Source organism: Hemiscyllium ocellatum, chromosome 14, assembly GCF_020745735.1.
Source record: "Hemiscyllium ocellatum isolate sHemOce1 chromosome 14, sHemOce1.pat.X.cur, whole genome shotgun sequence".
Lineage (NCBI taxonomy): Eukaryota > Metazoa > Chordata > Chondrichthyes > Orectolobiformes > Hemiscylliidae > Hemiscyllium > Hemiscyllium ocellatum.
In genome coordinates, this window is record NC_083414.1 from 72,578,275 (window position 1) to 72,604,473 (window position 26,199).

The 26,199-nt window shown below is 42.6% G+C and overlaps 1 protein-coding gene across 1 annotated transcript in view; it reads left to right on the forward strand.

Annotated features, from left to right (window-relative positions):
* cacna2d2a (calcium channel, voltage-dependent, alpha 2/delta subunit 2a) overlaps positions 1 to 26,199 on the forward strand; it is an 871,148-nt gene that overhangs the window by 612,469 nt on the left and 232,480 nt on the right. Inside the window, exons 8-9 of the mRNA XM_060835047.1 lie at positions 12,390 to 12,521; positions 13,380 to 13,437. Of these exons, the coding sequence (XP_060691030.1) occupies positions 12,390 to 12,521; positions 13,380 to 13,437 (190 nt within the window). The remainder of the gene's footprint in view (positions 1 to 12,389; positions 12,522 to 13,379; positions 13,438 to 26,199) is intronic.

The following is a 26,199-nucleotide window of genomic DNA, read 5'->3' on the forward strand; positions in this document are numbered from 1 at the left end:
ATTCTAATGGAGCGATAATGCTGTACCTATGCCATAAGGGGAGGTGTTGCTGGTTACAATGGGCAGTCTCAGGGGGTCATAATGAGTTAATATATTTGTCAACAGTAGTTGTTGCTTAACTTTTGCAAAGCCTTTCTCTGGCATTTGCCATGAGCAGTTCTGAATTTGTTTTAGCAGGACTCAGAGGGATGTCACACTCCCTGTGACAGTGTGAATTGGTCACACTCCCTGTGACAGTGTGAATTGGTCATAGTCCCCTTGACAGTGTGAATTGGTCATAGTCCCTGTGACAGTGTGAATTGGTCACAGTACCCGTGACAGTGTGAATTGGTCACACTCCCTGTGACAGTGTGAATTGGTCACAGTCCCTCTGGCAGTGTGAATTAGTCACAGTCCCTGTGACAGTGTGAATTGGTCACAGTCCCTGTGACAGTGTGAATTAGTCACAGTCCCTCTGACAGTGTGAATTGGTCACAGTCCCTCTGACAGTGTGAATTAGTCACAGTCCCTGTGACAGTGTGAATTGGTCACAGTCCCTCTGGCAGTGTGAATTAGTCACAGTCCCTGTGACAGTGTGAATCAGTCACACTCCCCGTGACAGTATGTATCTGTCACACACCCCTTGAAGCGTGTATTTGTCACACTCTCCATGAATGTGTAACTGTCTCGCTTCCCCCCGACCGTGTGTATTTGTCACCCTCCCCATGACAATGTATATCTATCACGCTCCCCGTGACTGTGTAGCTGTCACCCTCCCTGAGACAGCGTGTATCTGTCACCCTCCCCATGACAGTGTGTATCTGTCACCCTCCCCATGACAGTGTGTATCTGTCACCCTCCCCGTAACCGTGTTTATCTGTCACCCTCTCCGTGATTGTGTGTCTGTCACCCTCCCCGTGATAGTGGGTATCTGTCACGCTCGCCGAGACTGTGTAGTTGTCACCCTCCCTGTAACAGTGTATCTGTCACCCTCTCCGTGACAGTGGGTATCTGTCACCCTCCCTGAGACAGCGTGTATCTGTCACCCTCCCCGTGATTGTGTAGCTGTCACCCTCCCTGAGACAGTGTGTATTTGTCACGCACCCCTTGGCAGTGTCTGTCTGTCACACTTCCCAGGACAGTGTGCATCTGTCACACTCTCCGTGACAGTGAATCTGTCACACACTCTCCGACAGTGTGAATCGATCAGACTCCCCATCACAGTGTAACTCTGTCTCACTGTCCACATGACAGTGTGAATCAGTCACACTCTCCCTGACAGCGTGAATCTATCACTTTGTGTTGAATTGTTGCTGATCTGGTGGATGCATCTCTGTCATTTTAAATTGTGATTCAGTGGTAGTAAGTTGTATGTAACCTTGTCCAGTATATATAAATGCTGGCGTTGCCTTCTATGTTTTGACATGCTCCTTGAGATGTGGACTTGAATGTTCCTAAAGAAAATGGCCATGTTGCCAAATGCTCAATGTTATATTTCAAATGATCTCAACAGTTTTAATTCAAAAGAACTGGTTGCCAATTTGTCGGCATGTTGTTTCTGGCCATAGATGTGCTATTATGTAAGCAATTGATAACTGTGGGCTGTTAAAGCTCCCAGGGAATTTATAGAAACCACAGCATATATTACTTTCCATTGTACTTTGTAGATCACTTTGTATGAAATGTGGCTCTTCTAGAATGTCTAAAAGGGTCACTTTGAGTTTGACAAATTATTCTGGTTTGGTTGTTATAGTAGCTGTTAGTGTACTCGGAGCTCTACACCAAGTACTACCAATTTGTGAAATTGCTTCTAATAGCCAATAGTTTGTTGTGGATTTTACAACTGCAGGCTAGTTGAGAACGGTCTTTCCTTTGCCTATTACATAACTGAAGGAAAATGCCATTTGATTCCATCAGCCACTCTCTGGAATATGCAGTCTACATATCTGACATGACACCAACACTTGAACTCGTACACCGTGTTGCTCAATTGCGTGGTAGGCATAAAGCCTCACTGGACTTATGGAAGCATCCTCTGTATGGATAATACCACCTATATAGCCATTACTTAGTAGTACTGCGAATTGGCTTGCTTAACCTGTTGCTCAAATTTTTGAGATTCTTTGTTTTTCCAGGGAAATTGATGTAGACCAAGCACTTTCAGATCCAAACGTCTTGGTCTCCTAGTTCATTTGCAAGTTTGTGCAATATACTGTGAGTGCTGAATTGAACAGGATAGTCATTGTCCTGCAAGACAGCCTTGCTGTGCTCCTGTGGTGTGCAAGATGGAATACTTTGGCAATTTGTCATTTTTTTTCCAGCAGTATTCAATTTCCCTACAACTAAATGACAGAGATTTGAACATATGGCATTTTTTCACATGGCATCTGATTAAATGACAATTAGCCACAGTTTAAAAACGTCTTGTTATGACACCAAAACTTTAATCAGATATTTCATTTTATTTTCTAGTGAAATGACTAACTTCATTTATAAATTAGAGAACACAAAAAAGAAAAAGGATTTAAAGCATTTTCAAACAAGTAATCCTGCTGTAATGTTTCTACATTACTGACTCCAATGAGAAAACCAAATCTACTGATTCAACAAGAAATATCATTGCTATAAGCAACTTCTGAGTAAAATTTTTGTGCAATTTTGATTTTTAAGTGTATGCAGTAATTTATACAAATGTGGCATTAAAGCACATTCACTGGTTGCCAACTGCTGATGCCTGAAGCCCAATTTTAGTGACATTACACTTTGTTTTCGGGGAAAACTCCATGGAGTCATTACAACCCAGAGGAAAGCAATTCAGCCCATTAAAGATGCTGGCTCTCTGCACAGCAGTCCAGTCCATCCTGTTCCCATAATGTATTTTTGCAGCTCTGCGATTTTATTTGTTTCAAGTATGCATCCAAAAATCTTTTGAAGTCATTGATTGCCTCCACTTTCACCACCCACATAAACAGACATAGATCATTGCCACTCACTGCATGCGTACTGTCGTTTTCACTGTCTCTTTATCTCTTGCCCAGAAACTTGTAGCCCTGTCTCCTAGTCCTTTTGCCAGAAGCTAATAAAATAATTTTGTCCTCATCTATATTTTTTAACACCTCAATCAAATCTCCCCTCAATTACCTTTGCTCCAAGGAAAACAGTTCCTGCTTCTGCAGCATATTCTTGTTGTGAAAGCCCCCGTCCTGGTAGATATTGTTTGCATATGCTCAAGGGCCCTCAAGTCCTTCTGTAACGGAATACAATATTCCATTTGTGGCCTAACCAGAACATTATAAAGATTTGGCAAAACCTTTCTGCCTTTGGAATCATCAACACAATTTATGGAGTCCAAGATACCATTCCATTCATACTTCCTGCTAATTTCAAAGATAGATGCACATAAACTCCCACATCCCTGTGTTGCTGCACACTTAAATTATGCTAATGCATCTATTTTACCTTTCCATACCAACTTTGCCAAAAACGTATAACATTTTAAATAACATTTCTCTGTATTCAGTCCTACCTGTTGCTCATCTATCTATTCCACAAACTTACCGATTTGCCATCACAGTTGGTATGGTGCTCACTGCCGGCCATAACTCCAAGTTTTATAACACGGGCAAATTTTGAAATTTTGACTTATTCCAGTATCCAAGTAATTTAAATCTGCAAACAGTAACTTAAATTTGTTGCGGATTTTTGAATTAATATTTTATCCACGTTGACATTGTGGCTCATGGCTACCATGAGTCATAATTTTGTTAACTATCCTTTTACATGGAAACTTGTCAAAAGCTGCCTTTTGACAGCAATTGCATACAACATCCCCAAGTTTGTGCTTTTCCCATGTTTCCTTGGCTTCTATTGTCATCTCTCTCCTACTGTTCTGGTCCAGCCTTTGTTATGAGCATCTTAATCCTGCTGCAGTTGCTGCAAGAAATAATAGACCCTATATCCTATGGATTACTGTCTACCAGGGGAATCACGAATGGATATGCAACAGTTGCTGCAGCTATGTGATAACATGGGATGAACTGTAATTTGGATCCATCTATTTCATTTGAGAAAAGCTCTTGTCCAAAGGCTTAACATGCAACCTTAGCTAGGGTCTAGCATGTGAGTGAAAGTCCTTGGGTTGAAAGATTTGCCTACTTAATTCCAGTTTCACAGTGTGGAAGGCAATTCACCAACTTCTTTTGCCACCTTCTAAATATCTGACAATTCTAAACATATGACAGTGCTTTAATGCCCTTCAGCAAAGGATAGATAATAAAACATGGAGTAGGCTTGCTCCTTACTCTGGTTCTATTGTTAACGTGAACAACATTAAAGTAGCAGCTGCGCAATGCCATTTGCACCAATGCACCAAGCCCATTCCCAGCCTGAGAACTTACATTTTATACTGAACCATCTGACCTCAGAAAATTCCACAACATCAGAGTTGTGTACTTATCATACTCTGAGAATACACCACTTCAACGCCACATCCAGATAATTTACGTGCCTCGTCATATTTTGAATAATTTAAGGCAGAGCGTGCCCATTACTTTTTTCAATTCACTGATAGAATGTGGGCATTGCTGGCTCAACCAGCATTTATCACCGATCCTTAATTGCCCTGAAAAAAGTCTTGAGCAGTCACTGTCTTGAACCACTGCAGGCCATGTGGTGTAGGTGGATCCACAGTGCTGTTCAAGTGGAAGTTCCAGGATTTTGACCCAGTGAAATAATGGCAATCCACAGGTATTCCCAAGTCAGGATAATGAGTGGTTTGGAATGGGCCTTGCAGGTAATCGTTACCATGTATCTTTTGCTCTTAGTCCTCCATGTGGTGAAGGTAGTTGCTTTAGAATGTGTCGTTAAAAAATCCTTGGATAATTGCTATAATGTATTTTGTGGATAGTATACTTTGCTACCACTGTACCATGGTGGAGGAACTAAAGGTTTAAGGTGGTGAATGGGATGTCAACCATTTTGATTGCCTTGACTTTGATGTTGATTGTGTTAAGCTGATTGAATGTTGTTAGCAGAACACTCATTCAGGCAAGTGGAGAGTAGTCAACTACAACCCTGACTTATGCCTAATAGATGGTGAACAGGTTTTGAGGAGTAAGCAGATCAATTATTCAAACTAGAATATCCTGGATGTTAATTGCTCTTGCAGTAACAGCACTTATGTGGCTGATCCAGATAAGATTCTTGTAAATGGTTTGCTGTGCTTGGGTCTGGAATAGAATTGGTAGATTTTGCAGGAATCTTTTGATATTGGATCAAACATTGCCTTTTTATTTAAACGTCATAAATACTAACTATATGCAGGTCACTACAATACCTCTGCCCTTTCCAATTACAATGTCAATTCCATTTCTAGAGATAGGCTGGCCACTAATATCCAATACAAACCAACCGATTCCCACAGCTGCGTTTACTGGACATCCTCATACTCTGCTACTTGTAAACTCTATTCCATTCTCCCAGTTCTTCCTTCTTCATTGCGTCTGTTCCGATGATGCCAACTTTAACAAGGGACCCTCTGAAATATCCACCTTCTTCCTCAACTGAGAATGCCCAGCACTATGGTTGACAGGGCCCTCAGCTGGTTGTGACCCATCTCCTGCACTTCAACCCTCACTGCTGCCGCTCCCACAGCAGCAATAGGGTCCCCCTTGCCCTCACCTACCATCTCACCAGCATCGACATCCACAGGAACATTTGCTACCATTTCTGCCCCAGCCAGTGGGATGAAAATAGCAGACAGATATTCCCCTCCCTCGTCAACTTTCCACAAAGACCATTCCCTCCAGGATAATCTGATCCATTCCTTCTTTACCCCCAACATCCCCCATAGCTCCACCGCACCTTTCCCTGACACCATTGAAGGTATAACACCTGCCTGTTTACTTCTTTCCTCCGAAGTGTCCATAGGCTCAAACACATCAGGTGAAGTAGGACCTTACCTGCACTTCACTCAATATAGTCTACTGCATTCACTGCTCACAATGTATCCTCCCTTACGTTAGGGAAACGAATTATAGACTGAGTGACTGCTTCAAAGAACACCTCCATTCTGTCTGCAAAAAAGTCCCTGAGCTTGTTGTTGCTTGCCATTTCAACAAACCACCATGTTCCGGCCAACATTTGCATCTCGGGCTTGCTGCAGTGCTCCGGCAAACTTCAGTGCAAATTGGAAAAACAGCACTTCGTTTTCTGCTTCAGAACTCTACAGCCTTCTGGACACATTATCAGGCTTCAGAGCTTCAGCACCTTCCCCAAAGCTTCCCCCAACACCTCAGACTAGGCCTTGTCATCACATGAATTAGTAACACAATCCATTGATAGCCACTAATAGTCCCCATTAGCAGCTATTCATTCGCCTACAGTAACCACATTCTACTCCTTTGTCTGTTCAACTGTGTTTCTCTCTCTTTTGGACTGTATCTCCACCTATTGCTTACTCCTCCATCCTCTCCCCACCCCATCTTCTGCATAAGAAGGGTCTGAAAGAAGGGTCACTGGATCCGAAATGTTAACTCTGATTTGTCTGCATAGTTGCATCCAGACCTGCTGAGTTTTTCCAGAAATTTCTGTTTTTGCTTACAATGTCAACTATCTTATTTACATATTCACCTCATCCCTTTACATTACATTTGCCCTCAAGTCTCTGACTCACAAAGATAACCACTGTGACAGTTTCAGCAGTGTATCTGACCACACTCTGCGCTTTGAGGAGATTGAGAAATTAAGCACTCCATGCCTTCTTTCAAATTCTGTGAGACACAATGAAAATTGTTATCAGTTTAACGTTCAGACCATTTTCAGAAAATTTGTAGAAGTTTGCCTCCTTTTAGACGCCAATGCGCTCCTATTTCTTTGCACTATTTTCTGTCCCCACATGTTGGGTTGTGGTTACAACGTTTCTCAAGAACTAGACTAGAACACATCTGGAAGTCTGGTAATTAGCATACTTTGTAGTGATTGGAGGACAGTTGGACTGTTCTTTCATTAAAAAGATGGTATTTTAGTTTGGTTGTTACCAGCCTCAGATGAGGTTGAGAAGGAGCATCTTCATGGTAACCTCAGATGATGCAGGAATTGAATCCATGCTGTTGGCTTCGCTCACCAACCATTCAGTTAACTGAGCTAACCAAACCCCTTGAGTGTATAGATACAGTCGGTTCTGCTATAACATGTGTTTCTTCAACATGAATTAGCTTTCGCGCGATTGGAGAATTTAGACCATTATTTGTAGAATGCGAACCTTCCTTTCCTGTATTGGCTATAATGCAATTCTGCCCTATTAGTTTAAATGGCATGGCTATTACGCGATTTTCTTATAACGCAACATCACATAGAATGGAGCTACCGCGTTATATCAGAACTGATTGTACAAGAGGTAAAGATTAGTGAAGACAAATGTTACAGCTAGAAGTGCCCTTCGAAACAGTGGATGTACTGGCATAATCTTTCAAGGTACTATAGACACTGGAAACATTATTTTCGATTATAGGGTAGCTAACTTAACTCCCCTATTTAAAAACGAAGTTGAGAGAAAACCATAAATCATTGACCAGTTAGCCTGAACATCAGTAGTTGGGGAAATGCAAGAGCCAATTATAAAAAATTTGAGAGCAGAGTACTTGCAAGACAGAGTTAGCATGAATGTATGAAAGGGAAATCACGCTAGACAAATCTACTAGACTTTTTCAAGTTTATAATTTGTAGAATTGTTCAGGGGGAGCCAGTAGATATAGATTATTTGTACTTTCAGAAGGCTTTCCATAACCTCCCATATAACAGATTACTGTGTAAAACTAAAGCACATAGAACATTGGGTAGTGTACTAATGTGAATAGAGAGCTGGTTGGCAGGCAGGAAACAAAGAGTTGGAGCAAATGGGTCATTTTCCAAATGCCAGCCATTAACTAATGGTGTGCTGCAGGAGTTAAGAGTTTAGACCCCAGCTATCCACAATATTATAAGGAATGAACTAAATAGTTTCAAGTTTGTAGACAACAAAAAGCTGGTGGGAGGGTGAACCGCAAGGAAGCTGCAGAAATGCTTCAATATGATTTGGATAAGCTGTGTGAATGGGCAAATGCATGACTGATGTGCTATAAATGTGAGGTTATCCACTTTTGTAGTGAAAACAAGGCAGAATATTATGTGAATGGTGATAGGTTTGGGAAAGGGTAAGTGTATTGAGATGTGGGGTGTCCTCGTACACCAGTTGCTGAATGTAAGTATGCAGGTGCAGCAAGCAGTGAAAAAGGCATAGTGAGAGGGTTTGAATACAGGAGCAGGGATGTCTTGCTGTTGTTATGCAGGGCCTTGGTGAGACCAGTCCTGGAGCACTGTATATAGTTCTGGTTTCCTTATCTGAGGAAGGATGCTCTGACTATGGAGGAAGGGCAGCAAAGGTTTCTATGGCCTTGGCTGTTTGTAGACCATAATACTTTGTATTATAATGTTGCTGCATTCAATTTGTCTTGGGATAGCCCTCAAGGCATGAAACTATCAAAATGAACTTGAGTGAGTTGGCAAACTCATGGCACACATAGTATAATGTGGATAAATGTGAAATTACACACTTTGGTGTGAAAAAGGGAAAAAATATTTTAAATGGTGATATATTGGGAAATGTGGTTGTACAATGAAATCTTGGTGTCTTGTACACCAGTTAAACAAAGCAGTACAACCCTCAGGAAGGCATGAGGTATATTGACTTTCATTGTAGCAGTATTAAAATTCAGAAGTTAGGAATGCCGTACTGCAGTTATACAGCTATGCTGCAGTTGGCAATCCCTTAATTAGAGTTTCATGTGCAGCTTTGGTCTCCCTAACTGACAGAGGATATACTTCCATACGTGAAATGCAATAGAAACTCATGAGGCAGTCAAGGTATGGAGCAGAGAAAGTAAGAATAAGGAATTGAGGTAGAGGATCAACCATGATCACATTGAATGACACAGATGGCCCAAAGGGCCAAATGGTCTATTCCTGCTTCTAATTTCTATATTCCAGTTTCTATATCAGTAAAGGATTGATGCTGGGTCCACTGCTTTTTGTCATTTATATAAATTATTTGCATGTGAGTATAGGAGGAATGGTTAATACGTTTGTAGATTACACCAAAACTAGTAGTGTAGTAGATAAGTGAAGAAGATTATCTCAGAGTACAACGAGATCTTGAATAGATGGGCAATGGGCCAAGGAATGGCAGTTGGAGTTTAACTTAGATAAATATGAGGTATTGCATTTTGTTAAGGCATATCAGAGCAGGACTTATATCGTTAATGGTGGGACCCCTGCGGAGTATTGCCCAACAAAGAGATCTAGGGATGCAGGTGCATGCTTCCTTGAAAGTGGAGTCACAGGTACACAGGAGGACAGTGTTTTGAGTATAGGAGTTAGTCATGTTGCAGCTGTACAGGACATTGCTGAGGCCTTTAGGTAGTGTCTGATGTGGTAATGATGTGGATAGAGAGCTGGTTGGCAGGCAGGAAACAAAGAGTTGGAACAAAAGGGTCATTTTCCAAGTGCTGTGTTCAATTTAAATACTGTGTTCAGTTCTGGTAGCCCTGCTATCAGAAAGGTGTTGTTAAACTTGAAAAGATTCAGCAAATATTTACAAGGATGTTGCAGAGATTGGATATTTTGAGCTAAAGGGAGAGGCTGAATAAGTTTTGGCTTTTTTCCCTGGAGTGTCAGAGGCTGAAGGGTGATCTTATAGAGATTTATAAAATCATGAAAGGCATGGATAGAATGAATACTCTCGAGGTCTTTTGCCCAGAGTAGAGAAGTCTAAAATTAGAGGATATAGATTTAAGGTGAGAGGGGAAGGATTTAGAAGGGACCTGAGGGGGATCATTTTCACGCATTGGAGATGCGCATACGGAATCAGTTGCCAGTGGAAGTGGTGTACGCAGGTAAAATTGCAACATTTACATGGCCTCTGGATGGGTACATGAATAGGAAAGATTTAGAGAGATATGGGACAAATGCTGGCAAATGGGACCAAATCAGTTTAGAATATCTGTTTTATATGCTGAAAATGTGTTGCTGGAAAAGCGCAGCAGGTCAGGCAGCATCCAAGGAGCAGGAGAATCGACGTTTCGGGCATGAGCCCTTCTTCAGGAATTATCGACGTTTCGGGCATGAGCCCTTCTTCAGGAAGGGCTCATCCCCGAAACGTTGATTCTCCTCCTTTGATGCTGCCTGACCTGCTGCGCTTTTCCAGCAACACATTTTCAGCTCTGATCTCCAGCATCTGCAGTTCTCACTTTCTCCTATCTTCTTGATATGGACAAATTGAGTTGAAGGACCTTTTCAAATGTTGTATAACTCCATGACTATATATCTCTGACTCCTGTGAATGCAGGACGGACATATGATGAGAAACTGGATTAGTGTTAGAACTATATTCCTTGGAGTTTAGAAGAATGAATGGGGCATTACATAGAAATCTATAAAATTCTAACAGGACTAAATTGGGTAATGCATGAAAAATATTACTGATGACCAGGGAATCCAGGCATCACAATCTAAGGATACAAAGTAGGCCGTTTAGAACTGAGATGGGGAGAAATTTTGTCACTGAGAGACTGTGGAAGTCTCAGCCACAGAAAGGAGTTGAGGCCAAAACATGATTTTTTTCAAGAACGAGTTTGATATAGTTTTTAGGGTTAGAGGGATCAAACGATATGGGGAGAAAGCTGGAACATGTCCTGAGTTTGATCATATTGAATGGCAGAGTAGACTCTAAGGGCCAAATGGCCTACTTCTCCTACTTCCTACGTTTCACTGAAAACATTCACCCTTTAACCTCAAAAAGATCCATTCCAGGATGTTTCCATTGTCTGCGCAGAAGTGAAGATGCCATCAGTAGTTTCATTTGCTCCTGCTATGGAAAGCACATGTGATGCAATTGACTATTAATCCTTCTGGGATGGGATTCACCAACATTGAGAATGGCGACGTTCGTGGTGCCATATCTCAGGAAGGAATTTCTGGTCCTGGAGCGTGTTCAGAGAAAGTTCACGAGAATGGTCCCAGGAATGCAAAGCTTATCATGTGAGGAACTTTTGAGGACTCTGCATTTATACTCAATGAAGTTTAGAAGGATGAGGCGGGTGGGGGGGGGGGGGGGGGGGGATCTAATTGAAACATATAGAATACTGAGTGTCCTGGACAGAGTAGATGTTTGGGAGATGTTTCAATTGGTAGGAGGGACAAGGACCCGAGGGTACAGCCTGAGAGTAAAGGGAAGACCTTTTAGACTGGAGATAAGGAGAAACTCCTTCAGCCGGAATGGTGACTCTCTGGAACTCCACAGAAGGCTGTGGAGGCCAGGCCATTGAGTATATCTAAGATGAAGATAGACAGGTTCTTGAGTATCAAGTGGATCAAGGGAGAAAGCGGGAGAATGGGCTTGAGAAACTTATCAGCCATGATTGAATGGCAGAGCAGACTTGATGGGCTGAATGCTAATTTCCGTTCATATATTTATGGTGTTATGATCTATAAAGCCTCTTCTTAGCATTACTACTTTAATTGTCCATCAATATTCATGGCTAGGTACAGAGACTGCAGAACTGTCGGTTATGAGATCACTTGACACTACTGACAGGTTTCTGGTTTTTGGCATGCATCTTGTATTGTGGTTTCACCAAGTTGGCACCTCATTTTTAGGCAGGCCTGGTACTATTTCTGGCATGCTCTATTCTGCTGAATACTCTTTGGACCCTGTGTTGATGGTAATGGTAAAATCAGGCACAGCCAAACCATGAAGTTACATATTTTGGTGGAGCACAATTCAGCTTCTGATTGCTCATAGTACCTTGTGGATGTGCAGTTTAAGCTGCTAAATCTGTATTGAAGCTAGCCCATTTAAAATTCTAGTAATGTCACAAAAGTATAAAAACAGGCTTTCTGTGCACAAGGACTGTGTGGTGCTCCCTCCTACCAGGACTGTCATGGAGAGAATCATCTGCAACAAGCAGAAAGTTGACGATGATGTCATGTAGGTTTTCTCCACACACCTGGATCTCTCACACCTGTTGCAGGCCCAGTCCAGGAGTTACATCCTCCAAGACCAGGCTAGCTCTGTCAGTGGTAGTACTAGTGAGCCACTTGGTGACCGTCGGTGAAGTACCCATCCAGAATAAACCCTTTCCTTCTTCCAAGTTCAACATGGAACTTCGGGGTGTGCAATCAGTGGTAATCACATATCAATGAGATGTTTATTCCATAATTGCTACTTATGATTGTTTGTAGAATTAAAAAAAGTTGTTTTTGAAAAGGATGACCTTCGTTATTTTGGTGGTTGGTGAAGGGAATAAGAGCAATCCATATGTCACATCATCTTAAGCTGCATCATGTTTTCAATGTCTTTTGTTTTGTGTTTTCAGCAACTGTTATCCTTAATGAGTTGAACTGGACAGCTGCACTGGAGGATGTATTCAAGCGTAACCGAGAAGAGGACCCCTCACTGCTCTGGCAGGTTTTTGGTAGTGCCACAGGTGTGACCAGATATTATCCAGGTATGTCAGTGACACCAGACCACAGAATGAAGCCCATGTAAAATTCTGAAAGGAACCCTGCATTTAAAGATTAAATAACTCTTTGTCTGCTCTATAAGCTGGGACTCTGAACAGTTAGGCAATTGTAACACTCAAATAAGTAATCATTAGCAGAAGCACAGTACATATCACGTTGGCGTTCTTGTTGTCTAATCAGGAGGTGATATGCTCAAACCCATGTTGAAAATTGTTACTTTTTGCATATTTGGAAATTAAATGTGAGCCCATTGAAGCAGAAAAGCTGACATCTGCTCCTGGCTCCATCACAGGAGGTTCTATAGTGAGAATAATCCAATGATGTTCGGTGCTAGCACTTGAGACCCTTCTGGTCATCCCTCAAAGCACAGGCACTCACACACGAAGGATCTGTACATGGAATCCTTAACAGGGGGAGCTTATTGCTCTATGGTTACAAAACTAATCTGGCTGAACATGAGACTGTCCTGCTCTCATGACCTGCCATGGGTAAATTGCCAGGATTTTCAGGTTGATAATCAACTTCTTTGACTATGTCAGGAACACACTTTTCATGGCCAATAAATCCTGCGAGGAGACCCAACCTTGGCTTCTGGCTCAGAGCTAAGATGCTATCACGCAACAATCAGAGGTTCCAACTGGTACTAACTTGGTTCGTGGCATTAACTTTGCTACATTGAAAGTTCATTGAAAGAATGCAAAGTTTAATTTGCAGAGATTCACACCTTCATTAAAAAATGTGGAATTAAATGCATGTCTCAATTCAAGTTTTCTTATTCAGTCCTCTTCACAGAATTACTTATCACAGAAAGACTGTTTGTAACTTTTTTGTGTTCTTTGCAGCAACTCCCTGGGGTCTTCCCAATAAGATTGATCTGTACGATGTACGACGGAGACCCTGGTGAGTGAGGGGTTAATGGGAATGGTGTGCTGCAAAATCATACGCAATTAATGTTTGAGATTTCAATAAAATGAAAATGACCTGTGAAATGGAAAATTAATTTAAAACACATCAATAAACTCCTTCCTCAGCTTTACATTACTCATATATCTTATAAAGATTTATTGAAATGTGTTTGCTGATTAGATCAGAGCTAATTACCAGGTCAGGTAAATCTCTATTCATTAGAGTTGAGCTAGTTAATAGTAATGAGTCAAAAGAAAGGGGAATATCGAAATATGGGGACACGGGTTTGCACGTCCTGTTGCAGATAAACACAGACATGACTAGTTGAGGCAAACTAAATATCTTTGAGATGAACTCAAAGTGGAATCAGTCGGTGTTTATTATCTTGTTTACTGCAGATAATTAATCAGTTTTCACGCAGCATGCCAGAATAAACTCTTCACAACTTCCCAAACACGACACCAAAACACTTGTGAATGAAGAAAGCCATTCAGCCCTTCTAAAGTATTCCAGAGTCATTCTATGTTTCCCACTGCTTCATGGAGTTGTTTTGAAGATGATTCCAAAGTTTCCCTTCAATCACTCCCAGTTTTAATCACTATTTCTGTTTGAAGATGGAATTCTTGATATCAATATGAAAGTTGGCTGTTACCAGTGTCAATCTCTGTCCTTTAGTTCTGCTGCTGCAGCTGAATTCAAAATGCTGTCCTGTGCTTATCTTTTCATCTCTTTGATACCATTTTCAAGGCTGAAAATGTCCAAGGGTCTCTAGTTTTTTTCTCTCTCAAACCTCAGAGCCCTATATTCAGGATCAACTTCAGTCATCTTCTCTGCATTATCTCCAACACTTAATTATCATGTTTGTCAGTGATCAGAACTCGACCCAAGGTACACTGAACTCTGATCAGAATTATATATGGTTTAATAATAATCTCTCCTCTTCCCTCTGGCTGTGTTGTTTAACATACCATAGCTTTGTTGATTATTCCAAAAGCCTGAAACTCAAGGGTAAGTATGGGAAGCTTAGGATTCGAGATATTATACAAGATATTTGAGAGAATGCAGAGAATGTTGAGGAGTGGTTCTGTACTGCTGGGGAAGCCGAAGAGTCACTGATAGTGTCATAGTTGATAAGGATGTGAGTGGGACATAATTGAGGGCAAGGCAAAGGTGTTGCATTGAAGTCCAAGGGTGATGAAGGAAGCTTGGTAATAATTGAATGAAGGAGCACAGTGATGGCTTCAATTTCCAGCATCACTGGACATGGCTGCAATCTCAGTAAAAAATGAGGTCTGCAAATGCTGGAGATCACAGCTGAAAATGTGTTGCTGGTTAAAGCACAGCAGGTTAGGCAGCATCTCAGGAATAGGGAATTCGACGTTTCGAGCATAAGCCCTTCATCACCCCTTCCTGATGAAGGGCTTATGCTCGAAACGTCGAATTCCCTATTCCTGAGATGCTGCCTAACCTGCTGTGCTTTAACCAGCAACACATTTTCAGCTGCAATCTCAGTAATCATTCTCCAAGATAGTTTTGATCATAGTGGAGGGGATAGAGACCATGGCCTTCCCAATGCTAGGTTTAGGACTTTGCATTGTGAAAGAAATATTAAGGACAGGAGGGAGGAGGCCCACAAAGAAGAAGCCACTAAATTGTTCCAGGTAATATGTTCAGATCAGCTCTGCCAGAAATGTTGATGGGTTAAGTCAGCTGAGTGATCCTGCACCTGCAGAGGAACCAGCTGTAACAGGATCAGGGCAAAGCTGGACAGTGGCCAGAATATCAGCAAGAAGCAGTAGCAGAAGGTCAAAAAGTGCAGGATGCTGACAACCAGAAGCCAATGCAAATACTGCTGATAGTTTACCTCAGCTTTGAACTGCTTTGCCAGTGCCTCTTTTCAAGCTTCCAATACGTTTACATTCCAATTTGGTTAAATTCAAAACAGCCTGAAAGAACCAGGCAGATACCTTTCAGTAGCGCTGCAGGATTTCCAGAGGTGCAAGGGGAGTGTGACTACACACATGTCCTTGTGAGTTCCTTGGAATCATCAGCATTCTTTAATGAAAACCTTCACTCTGAATATACAACTGGGCTGTGATGAGCAGAAACAATCCCTTCACACTATCAGAAAGTTCTAATTATTCATAGATCCTCCCTAACTCTTGGGTGCCAAAATTGCTTGCTCCCCCTCACCAACTGCAAGAGTTGGTCTTATTGGGGATAGGGAATACCCACTAAAACCCTGACTCAATGACTTTAGTGTGGTACCCATAAAGTGCAACTGAGGAAAAGTACAGTGCTGCTCGTGCCTCAGTTAAGGCCGCAATCAAGCACACTATTGGACTGTTGAAGATAATTACATAATGCTTGGACCACTTGGGCAGAGAGCTGCAATACTCAGTTGAGAGAGTCTTCAAGATTGCTGTGGTCCGGTGTATCTAATACAACCTTGGTCAGTAAAATGTAGACGAATTTGCAAAGAGGGAGCTGAAGGGGCCAGCCGTCACTTCTGAAAAGAAGTAAGGAAGGGTGATGCTGCTGCTGAGGAAGTTTCTGGATGCAGTGGCACATTCCAGAACAATGCCATGAGATAGCGGACAGCCTTATTGTCACCAGCTTCTGAGCGGACTGCAGCATCTTGACAGCACTAAAGGATATCATCATAGAGGAGACAGTGGCCTTGTGGTATTATTAGGCAGTTAATCCAGAGAACCAGAAAATGTTCTGAAGACTAGAGTTTGAATCCTGGCATGGTAGATGGTGGACTTTGAATTCTATAAAAATTTGTAATTAATAGTCAAATGATGACAAATTAAAACTGAAAGAACTGTGTATGCTGTAAGTCAGAAACAAAAAACCAAAATTGCTGGAAAAGCTTAGCAGGTCTGGCAGCATCAGAAAAATCAGTTTCGGATCAAGTGACCCTGCCTCCGAACACTGCCGTGTTGCTCTTGTGGGCAGCGCGTTCTTAAATATTCTGCATCCTACTGGCGCGAAAGTAATGCTCAGGCAAAATCGCAATGTCAGTGCCAGCCAGACCAGAACACTGTCCATGTAACACTACCCTTTCCTGCTACCACTAACACAGTTCTGCAGTCCTTGGTACAAGCAAATCCGTATGCATGTTGTATTTGAAGTTACATTCACTTGTTATTTGGGACGGAGTCACACATGTCTCAGTGACACAGTTAGCAAATGTTGCCAATAATTTATAAGGAACTTTCTGATAGACATGCCAGAAAGAATACATACACTGCCCAGGCAACAACCTCAGTCTGATGATAATCAGATGAACACTAACTACTGAGTTGCCAGCTGTGTTCCAAGTCCCCAGCTTTAAACCAATTCATATCATGTAATGTAGAGGTGTCAGTGTTGGACTAGCATGGACAAGGTCGGAAGTCACATGAAGTCATGCTGCTAATGAAGGAGCAGGGCTGTGAAAGCTTGTGATTTCAAATAAACCTGTTGGGCTATAACCTAGTGTCATGTAACTTCTGACCATATCATGTGAGTCAGAGATGCCATTTCTGACCATGTGATGATAAATGTTGCATCCCAAATACTTTTAAATTTAACAGAAAATCTAATGCAACATCTTTAAACAACCATTGCAGCAACTAACAACATGACAAAATATAACATAAAAATAAAATGAAATTGAATGCATATTTAAAGAGTGTTTCATCTGTACAACATACCTGTGGCACCTTGGTTAATTGATCCTGCCACTGTGCTTAGGTGCAACCTAATAGCCACCGCTTAAATGAAGGCAACCTGCTGGCTCTTATGCTCTGTTGATTGTGATGACTTTGGTGGATGTCTTGTGGTAGTCTAGGACTAGATGTTCCAGCTTGCTGAGGGTTCTTTGGGGGGTAAAAGAACCCTCCTCAGCCTGACCTACTGGAGGCAGTAGGGTTACAATGAGAAGTGGAGTAGTGGGGCACTCTTGGAGTCCCCTGGAATTTAGTCCAGGTGGAGCCTTGCTGGTGCTCCTTCTCCTTGATAGGCATGAAATGTTATCCCCCTAACTTATTAGGAGAATGACCACTTAGGGGGATGTTGATATTCTCCATCACCCTTCTGCCTAACCACAGCTGCATTGTATCCATAGCAAGCATAGTGAGTGTAGGTCTGATCACATATCCAACATTCCAGACATCACAGATTTGTTATGGTTCAAAAACATGTCATTCGGTGATGACTTGTGCACTGCCTCTCTGAGCCTTGTGACTTAGTATAAATATCCTGCCTTTTCCCCTGAACCTGCACGTTTGTTTCTGTTCAAATCATCCAGTGGTTCTGAATTCACCACATTTCCAGGCAGCTCATCTCAAACCTAACTTTATGAAGACATTTTTCTGTTTTGCATTTACTTCCTTTGCAAAACATGTTAAAACTGTGCCCCCGGTTCTTAATCATTTTAGAAGTAGGAACAGTTTTTCCTAATCCACTCTCAAATCTTCTCTCAAATCTCCCCTCAGCCTTCTCATTGTCGAGGAAAACTGTCCCAACCTCTCCTAGCTAACCTGATAACTGAAGTTTTGCATTCTTGGAACCATTTTCCAAAATCTGTGCTGCACCCTCTCCAATGAATTCACATCCTTCCTATAGTGCAGAGCACAGAACTGCCCACAATACTCCAGCTGAGGTCTGACCAGTGTCCTGTATGGGTTCAGCAGAACCTCCTTGTTCTTATCCTTTAAACCATCATTAATAAAGCCTAGAATACTGTTTTGCTTTATTAACAGTTCTCTCTCTCTCTCTCTCTCTCTCTCTCTCCCCCTCTCTCCCTGCTCTGCCCACCATAAGCACCTATGTGCACCATTTGGAACAAGACACCCTATTTTATTTTGTCTTTCCATGTTCTTTGTGCCAAAGTGGATCCACCTGTCTGCATTAAATTTCATCTGCTACCTATCCACCTGCTCCAGCAGTGTCAATGTTCTTTTGAACTTCTACACTGTCCTCTTTACAGTGTATAATTCTCCTAGATTTGGTGTCATCCACAAACTTTGAAATTGACTCCTGCACACCGAGATCTACATCATTAATGTGCATTTGGAAAATCAGTAGTTCCAATACTGCCCTGGGGAACTCCACAATTAACCTTCCTCCAATATGAAAAATATCCATTGATGATGATTACTCTTTTTCCCTTTCCCTCAGCCAATTTATAGCATGTGTTATTACTTTCCTCACCTGTCTGTTGTGTGACACTAAATTGGGCACCTTCTGGATGTCCATGTGCACCAAATCAACTGCCTTGCCCTCATCAGTCGCCCTTGTTACTTCAAAAAAACTCCAGCAAGTTTGTTACACATGTTTCTCTTTACAAATCTGACTCTTCTGAATTAACCTAGATTTTTCTATATGATTGTTAGTTTTATCCTGAGTATATTTTTTCTCGATATTTCCTCATGACTAAAATGAAACTGACTGCTCTATAATTGCTGTACCAAGTTTCTGAACAAGGCTCTAATGTGTCAAATTCTCCAGCCCTCCACGCCAATCCTGAATTCAGGGGAGATTGAAAGATTATTGCCAGTGCCTTTGAAATTTCAACTCTCACTTCCTCCAGTATCCTTGAAGGCATCTGATCCGGTTCCGGTGCCTTGTCAATTTATAGCAGTGATGCTTATCAAATACGTTCTCCTCATAAATTTTAATCCTTTTTAGTGATTGAGTTTTCTCCTCTATAATAATGGCCAGGGCAACATTTGTCTTGTAAGTAAAGATAGATGCAACATATTCATTTAATGCCGCAGCTATGCATCTTTCGTGCATGTGTAAAGCCCCATTTTGGTCCCTAATTTTCTCGAGTTGATCCTGTATTTTTAATGCCGAATGGAGAATAGTCAAACCCCATTACAATATCACTGCATCCAGTCAGTAACCAAAAATTTTATTTTCCTGCATGGTTTTAAAAATGTCTAATTGCAAAAGAATGAAAAAGTGCCCATCTTTTGTTGGGAAGCTTTATTTTCCTGCAGATCAAGTTAATCAAAAGGGATTAAAATTTCAGAAAGCAATGAATAGTTTTTGCTAACATGTCACTGTGCACCCAGCAAGCTGTTAGCTGTAGCAGAATAGTTTCTATGCTTTGCAAATTCTGACAGGGGAGAAGTCAGTATTATGTTTTCTCAAGATCTCATCATATGCACTCCAAAAGGTCAGAGTGATAGCGTGGACTCAGCATCAGTGCAATTGGCCTTCACATTGCCAGAGACAAGTGAATCAACTAAGTTAACCATGGTGGTACAGTCAGGTTAATGTGGAGTCATGCAATATTATCACAGGCTGAGTGTTCATAGTGTTAAAGCTTGATTTCTTCTCCCCGATCTTCACCAACTTATTCTTTCCCAGAGCTTTAAGGCACTCCTTTCTGTTGCAATGCATAAGAGGTGATTTTGCAAGCTCTTCCTTTCAGGGAGGAGTGGGGATAGAAAGTGGCCTTACTACAGAGCTGTACACTACCCCCATTAAGGGTGGTCAAGACTCTTCTAGTCAAGGGGAAAGAGGTTGTTTGCAAGCAAACATGAAAAAATATTTATGGCAGCAATCACAATGCCCTCAATGACAGTTTGTATTTGTATAGACAGTTTATGATATCCTGAAGTTCACAGGAGTATCATCAAATAAAATCTACCACAGAGCCCCATAGAGAGATAATGGATCTGATTTCTGCTCACAGGGTGAGAGATAGCAGGAGTCAGAACACTTCCTGGTTGGAATAGATGGACGAAATTGGTTCCAATGCTTCTGGACCCACATTGGAGGCTGCTGACATGGTCTGTTTAAAAAGCTGATATCGTTCTCTGGGATCTCATTCCAGTTGTTTTGTTAAGGTTTATGCCCTTTTGCATTTACCCCTCACACCATATCAGCCCGTATTCATTCACATGACCCCATGCTCACTTACACTGACCCATGGCCTTCAATTACTCCCATGCACTTTGTAGCCTGATTGTCAACTTAATGCAAATTCATACAGTTGTGGCCCAGCCCCATACAGTCCCAATTGCTAAATGTCACAAAACCGACTAAGGGCAGACCTCAAGCAAGGTTGAGATAATAGAACATAGAACATAGAACATAGAAGGATACAGCGCAGTACAGGCCCTTCGGCCCTCGATGTTGCGCCGACCGAATCCTACCTAACCTATACTAGCCCAATAACTTCCAAATGCCTATCCAATGCCCGCTTAAATGACCATAAAGAAGGAGAGTTCACCACTGATACGGGCAGGGCATTCCATGAACTCACAACCCGCTGTGTGAAGAATCTACCCCTAACATCTGTCCTATACCTACCACCCCTTAATTTAAAGCTATGTCCCCTAGTAACACCTGACTCCATTAGCGGTAAAAGGTTCTTAGTATCTACCCTATCTAAACCCCTAATCATCTTATACACTTCTATCAGATCTCCCCTAAACCTTCTCTTCTCCAATGAGAACAGCCCCAAGTGCCTCAGCCTTTCCTCATAAGATTTTCCTACCATTCCAGGCAACATCCTGGCAAACCTCCTCTGCACTCGTTCTAAAGCTTCCACATCCTTCCTATAGTATGGCGACCAAAACTGCACACAATACTCCAGATGAGGCCACACCAGAGTCTTATACAACTGCAACATGACCTCAGGACTCCGGAACTCAATTCCTCTGCCAATAAAGCCCAGTACACCATATGCCTTCCTCACAGCACTATTTACCTGGGTGGCAACTTTCAGAGATCTGTGTACATAGACACCAAGATCCCTCTGCTCATCCACACTACCAAGTAGCCTACCATTAGCCCAGTAATCCATCATCTTGTTATTCCTACCAAAGTGAACGACTTCGCACTTAGCTACATTGAATTCCATTTGCCACATTTCCGCCCAGCTCTGCAACTTATCTATATCCCGCTGTAACCTACCACTTCCTTCCTCACTATCCACAACTCCACCGACTTTTGTGTCATCCGCAAACTTGCTTACCCAGCTTTCAAGTCCTTCCTCTAGATCATTTATAAAGATAACAAAAAGCAATGGTCCCAAAACAGATCCTTGTGGTACACCGCTAGTAACTGCGCTCCAAGATGAACATAATCCATCAACTACTACCCTCTGTCTCCTTCCAGCCAGCCAATTCCTAATCCAAACCTCTAATGTATCCTCAATGCCATACCTCCGAAGTTTTAGCATTAGCCTACCATGGGGAACCTTATCGAACGCCTTACTAAAATCCATATACACAACATCTACTGCTTTACCCTCATCCACTTCCTTGGTCACCTTCTCAAAGAACTCAATAAGGTTTGTGAGGCACGACCTGCCCTTCACAAAACCATGCTGGCTATCCCTGATCACGTTATTCCTACCCAGATGTTCATAAATCTTATCCCTTACCATTCTCTCTAAGACTTTGCCCACCACTGAAGTCAGACTCACTGGCCTATAGTTGCTAGGGCTATCCCTACTCCCTTTCTTGAACAATGGGACCACATTCGCTATCCTCCAGTCCTCTGGTACTATTCCTGTTGACAACGACGACATAAAAATCCAGGCCAATGGCTCTGCTATCTCCTCCCTAGCTTCCCATAGGATCCTGGGGTAAATGCCATCAGGCCCAGGAGACTTATCTATATTCATCCTTTCCAATATTCCCAAAACCTCTTCCCTGCATATTTCCAGGGCATCCATTCTAATTATTTGTGATTCCATATTCACATCAGCAACAGTGTCCTGTTCCTGAGTGAATACTGATGAAAAGTACTGATTTAATGTCTCTCCAATCTCCTCCGCCTCCACACACAACTTCCCACTACTATCCTTGACTGGACCGATACCTACCCTAGTCATCCTTTTATTCTTGACATACCTATAGAAAGCCTTTGGGTTTTCCCTAATCCTACCAGCTAAAGACTTTTCATGTCCCCTTCTCGCTTCTCTTAGCTCCCTCTTTAGCTCCTTCCTGGCTACCTTATAACTCTCAATCGCCCCTACTGAACCTTCACGCCTCATCTTTACATATGCCGCCTTCTTCCCTTTCACAAGGGACTCCAATTCCTTACTAAACCACGGCTGCCTCACAAGGCCCTTTACACCATGCCTGACTGGTACATACCTATCGAGGACACGCAGTAGCTGCTCCTTGAACACTCCCCACATCTCATTAGTGTTCTTCTCTTGAAGCCTGTTTTTCCAATCCACACATCCTAAGTCATGCCTCACTGCATCATAATTTCCCTGCCCCCAGCTATAGCTCTTGCCCTGCGGCACACGATTATCCCTCTCCATCACTAAAGTAAAAGTCACCGAGTTGTGGTCACTGTCCCCGAAGTGCTCACCTACCTCCAAGTCTAACACCTGGCCTGGTTCATTACCTAGAACCAAATCCAATATAGCCTCCCCTCTTGTTGGCCTGTCGACATATTGTGTCAGGAAACCCTCCTGCACACATTGTACAAACACCGACCCATCTAATGAACTCGAGCTATAGCTCTCCCAGTCAATATCTGGGAAGTTAAAGTCCCCCATAACAACCACCCTGCTACCTTCACTCTTTTCCTGAATCATCCTCGCAATATTATCCTCTACTTCTCTAGGACTATTAGGAGGCCTGTAGAAAACACCTAACAGGGTGACCTCACCTTTCCTATTTCTAACCTCAGCCCAAACTACCTCAGATGGCAAGTCCTCTTCCATCGTCCATTCCACTGCTGTGATACTGTCTTTGACAAGTAATGCCACGCCTCCCCCTTTTTTACCCCCATGTCTGATCCTACTAAAACATTTGAACCCTGGAACGTGCAACAGCCATTCTTGTCCCTGTTCTACCCACGTCTCTGTAATGGCCACAACATCGAAGTCCCAGGTACCAACCCACGCTGCAAGTTCACCTACCTTATTCCTTATACTTCTGGCATTGAAGTATACACACTTCAATCCACCTTTCTGGTTACAGGCACCCTCCTTAGAGATCGCTGCATTATTCCTAACCTCCCTACACTCAAGGTCCTGTACCCTAAAGCTACAGTCCTGGTTCCCATGCCCCGGCGGAGTTAGTTTAAACCCTCCCAAAGAGCACTAGCAAACCTCCCCCCAAGGATACTGGTGCCCCTCAGGTTCAGGTGTAGACCATCCTTTTTATAGAGGTCCCACCTTCCCCAGAAAGGACCCCAGTTATCCAGAAACCGGAATCCCTCCCTCCTGCACCATCCCTGTAGCCACGCATTTAACTGCTCTCTCTCCCTGTTCCTCGACTCTCTATCACGTGGCACGGGTAACAAACCAGAGACTACAACTCTGTTTGTTCTAACTCTGAGCTTCCAACCTAGCTCCCTGAAAGCCTGCCTTACATCCTCACCCTTCTTCCTACCTATATCGTTGGTGCCAACGTGGACCACGATCTGGGGCTGCTCCCCCTCCCCCTTAAGGACCCGGAAAACACGATCAGCGACATCACGTACCCTTGCACCTGGGAGGCAACATACCAAACGTGAGTCCCTGTCGCCCCCACAAAACCGTCTGTCTGTACCCCTCACTATCGAGTCCCCAAGAACAATTGCTCTACCTTTCTCCACCCTACCCTTCTGAGCAACGGGGCCAGGCTCCGTGCCAGAGGCCTGAACCTCGTTGCTTGCCCCTGGTAAGTCATCCCCCCCCACAAGTATCCAAAACGGTATACTTGTTCTTGAGGGGAATGACCGCAGGGGGTCCCTGCACTGGCTTCCTCCTCCCACTCCCCCTCACTGTCACCCATCTATCTTGAACTTTCGGAGTAACTACTTGCCTATAGCTCCGATCTATGACCTCCTCTGCCTCCCGAATGATCCGCAGTTCATCCAACTCCAGCTCCAGTTCCCTAACACGGGTTTGGAGGAGCTGGAGATGGGTGCACTTCTTGCAAGTGTACTCAGCAGGGACGCTGATGGCTTCCCTCACCTCATACATGTTGCAAGAGGAACATTGCCCTCTCTGCACTGCCATCCCTCTAAAAGTAAGCTTTCCTTAAAAAAAAACAAAAACCAACTAAATCTAAAGAAACAAACAAGGAAAATGCAGCACTTACCCGCTAGTCACAATTGGTCTTATTATTAGGTTAGAGGAGGTGGAAGGGTGGGAGGCACTACTCGTGTAGTGCCTCGGGTGACTCGCCTACGCGTTTAAATAAGGGGAGAGAAAAAAAAACCTTACCCAGGTAACCTAGCGCGCCTCCCGGGTCTGCTACCGCTTTTTTAAAGGAAAACTTTAAATTTTTAACTATTAAATAAACGACCAAACTTACCCACCAGCCGTCGCGAAGTCTTCCGAGAGACTGAGGCCTACAACTCGGAGCCCGCGTTTAAATAAGGGGAGAGAGAAAAAAAACCTTACCCAGGTAACCTAGCGCGCCTCCCGGGTCTGCTACCGCTTTTTTAAAGGAAAACTTTAAATTTTTAACTATTAAATAAACGACCAAACTTACCCACCAGCCGTCGCGAAGTCTTCCGAGAGACTGAGGCCTACAACTCGGAGCCCGCGTTTAAATAAGGGGAGAGAGAAAAAAAACCTTACCCAGGTAACCTAGCGCGCCTCCCGGGTCTGCTACCGCTTTTTTAAAGGAAAACTTTAAATTTTTAACTATTAAATAAACGACCAAACTTACCCACCAGCCGTCGCGAAGTCTTCCGAGAGACTGAGGCCTACAACTCGGAGCCCGCGTTTAAATAAGGGGAGAGAGAAAAAAAACCTTACCCAGGTAACCTAGCGCGCCTTCCGGGTCTGCTACCGCTTTTTTAAAGGAAAACTTTAAATTTTTAACTATTAAATAAACGACCAAACTTACCCACCAGCCGTCGCGAAGTCTTCCGAGAGACTGAGGCCTACAACTCGGAGCCCGCGTTTAAATAAGGGGAGAGAGAAAAAAAACCTTACCCAGGTAACCTAGCGCGCCTCCCGGGTCTGCTACCGCTTTTTAAAAGGAAAACTTTAAATTTTTAACTATTAAATAAACGACCAAACTTACCCACCAGCCGTCGCGAAGTCTTCCGAGAGACTCGGAAGAAATAAAGAATTTAAATATAACCATTCATGAAAGCCCATTCAAAACTTGTTGAAAACCTCATCACTATATCCAATCCTTTGGATGTACTTCATCCTAAAGTAGATGAAAAAGATATGTCAGAATCACAGGTACATAAATCTTAGTGAGTTCTGAAGCACAACTCCAAATGCATTATACATTTGTGCCATCATTTTCACTTTATTTGAGTTCTTCATCAACCCTTATCAGTTGCATTTAATGATATTTTGGGATTTTCTCTCCCTCTCTTCTTCTGAATACTTTAGTTTCTTCACTGGGAGACTTACTACTTACCTTCGGTATGCTGGAGACCTGGATATGCTTCCAGTGAGCCAAGGATAACAAATTTTTACAAATGATCTGTAAATTATTTTGGTAATTTGTCCATCCTATACACTCAAAGGACCAACTTTCAATCTTTGAAAAGCAGCAGAATATCACACCATTAGATTTTTTTCAGATTTTAATTATCAAAATTAATTAATTGCAGAAATTGCAACGCCATTTACTTGTAGCCAGTCACATCAAAAAAAGCAATACCTATTTAACACATATTTAGAACTTTTAAGAGGTTATTTTTCCTTTTTTTAAAAAGAGAGGTTTTAAGACAGAGGTACCCAGCTGTCTACTTGGCAAGTCAATAAAGTAAACCGCCTGTGAGGCCTTGGGTTTTGTTTTAAAAGTTGGAACAATAGAAGCAGCCCTG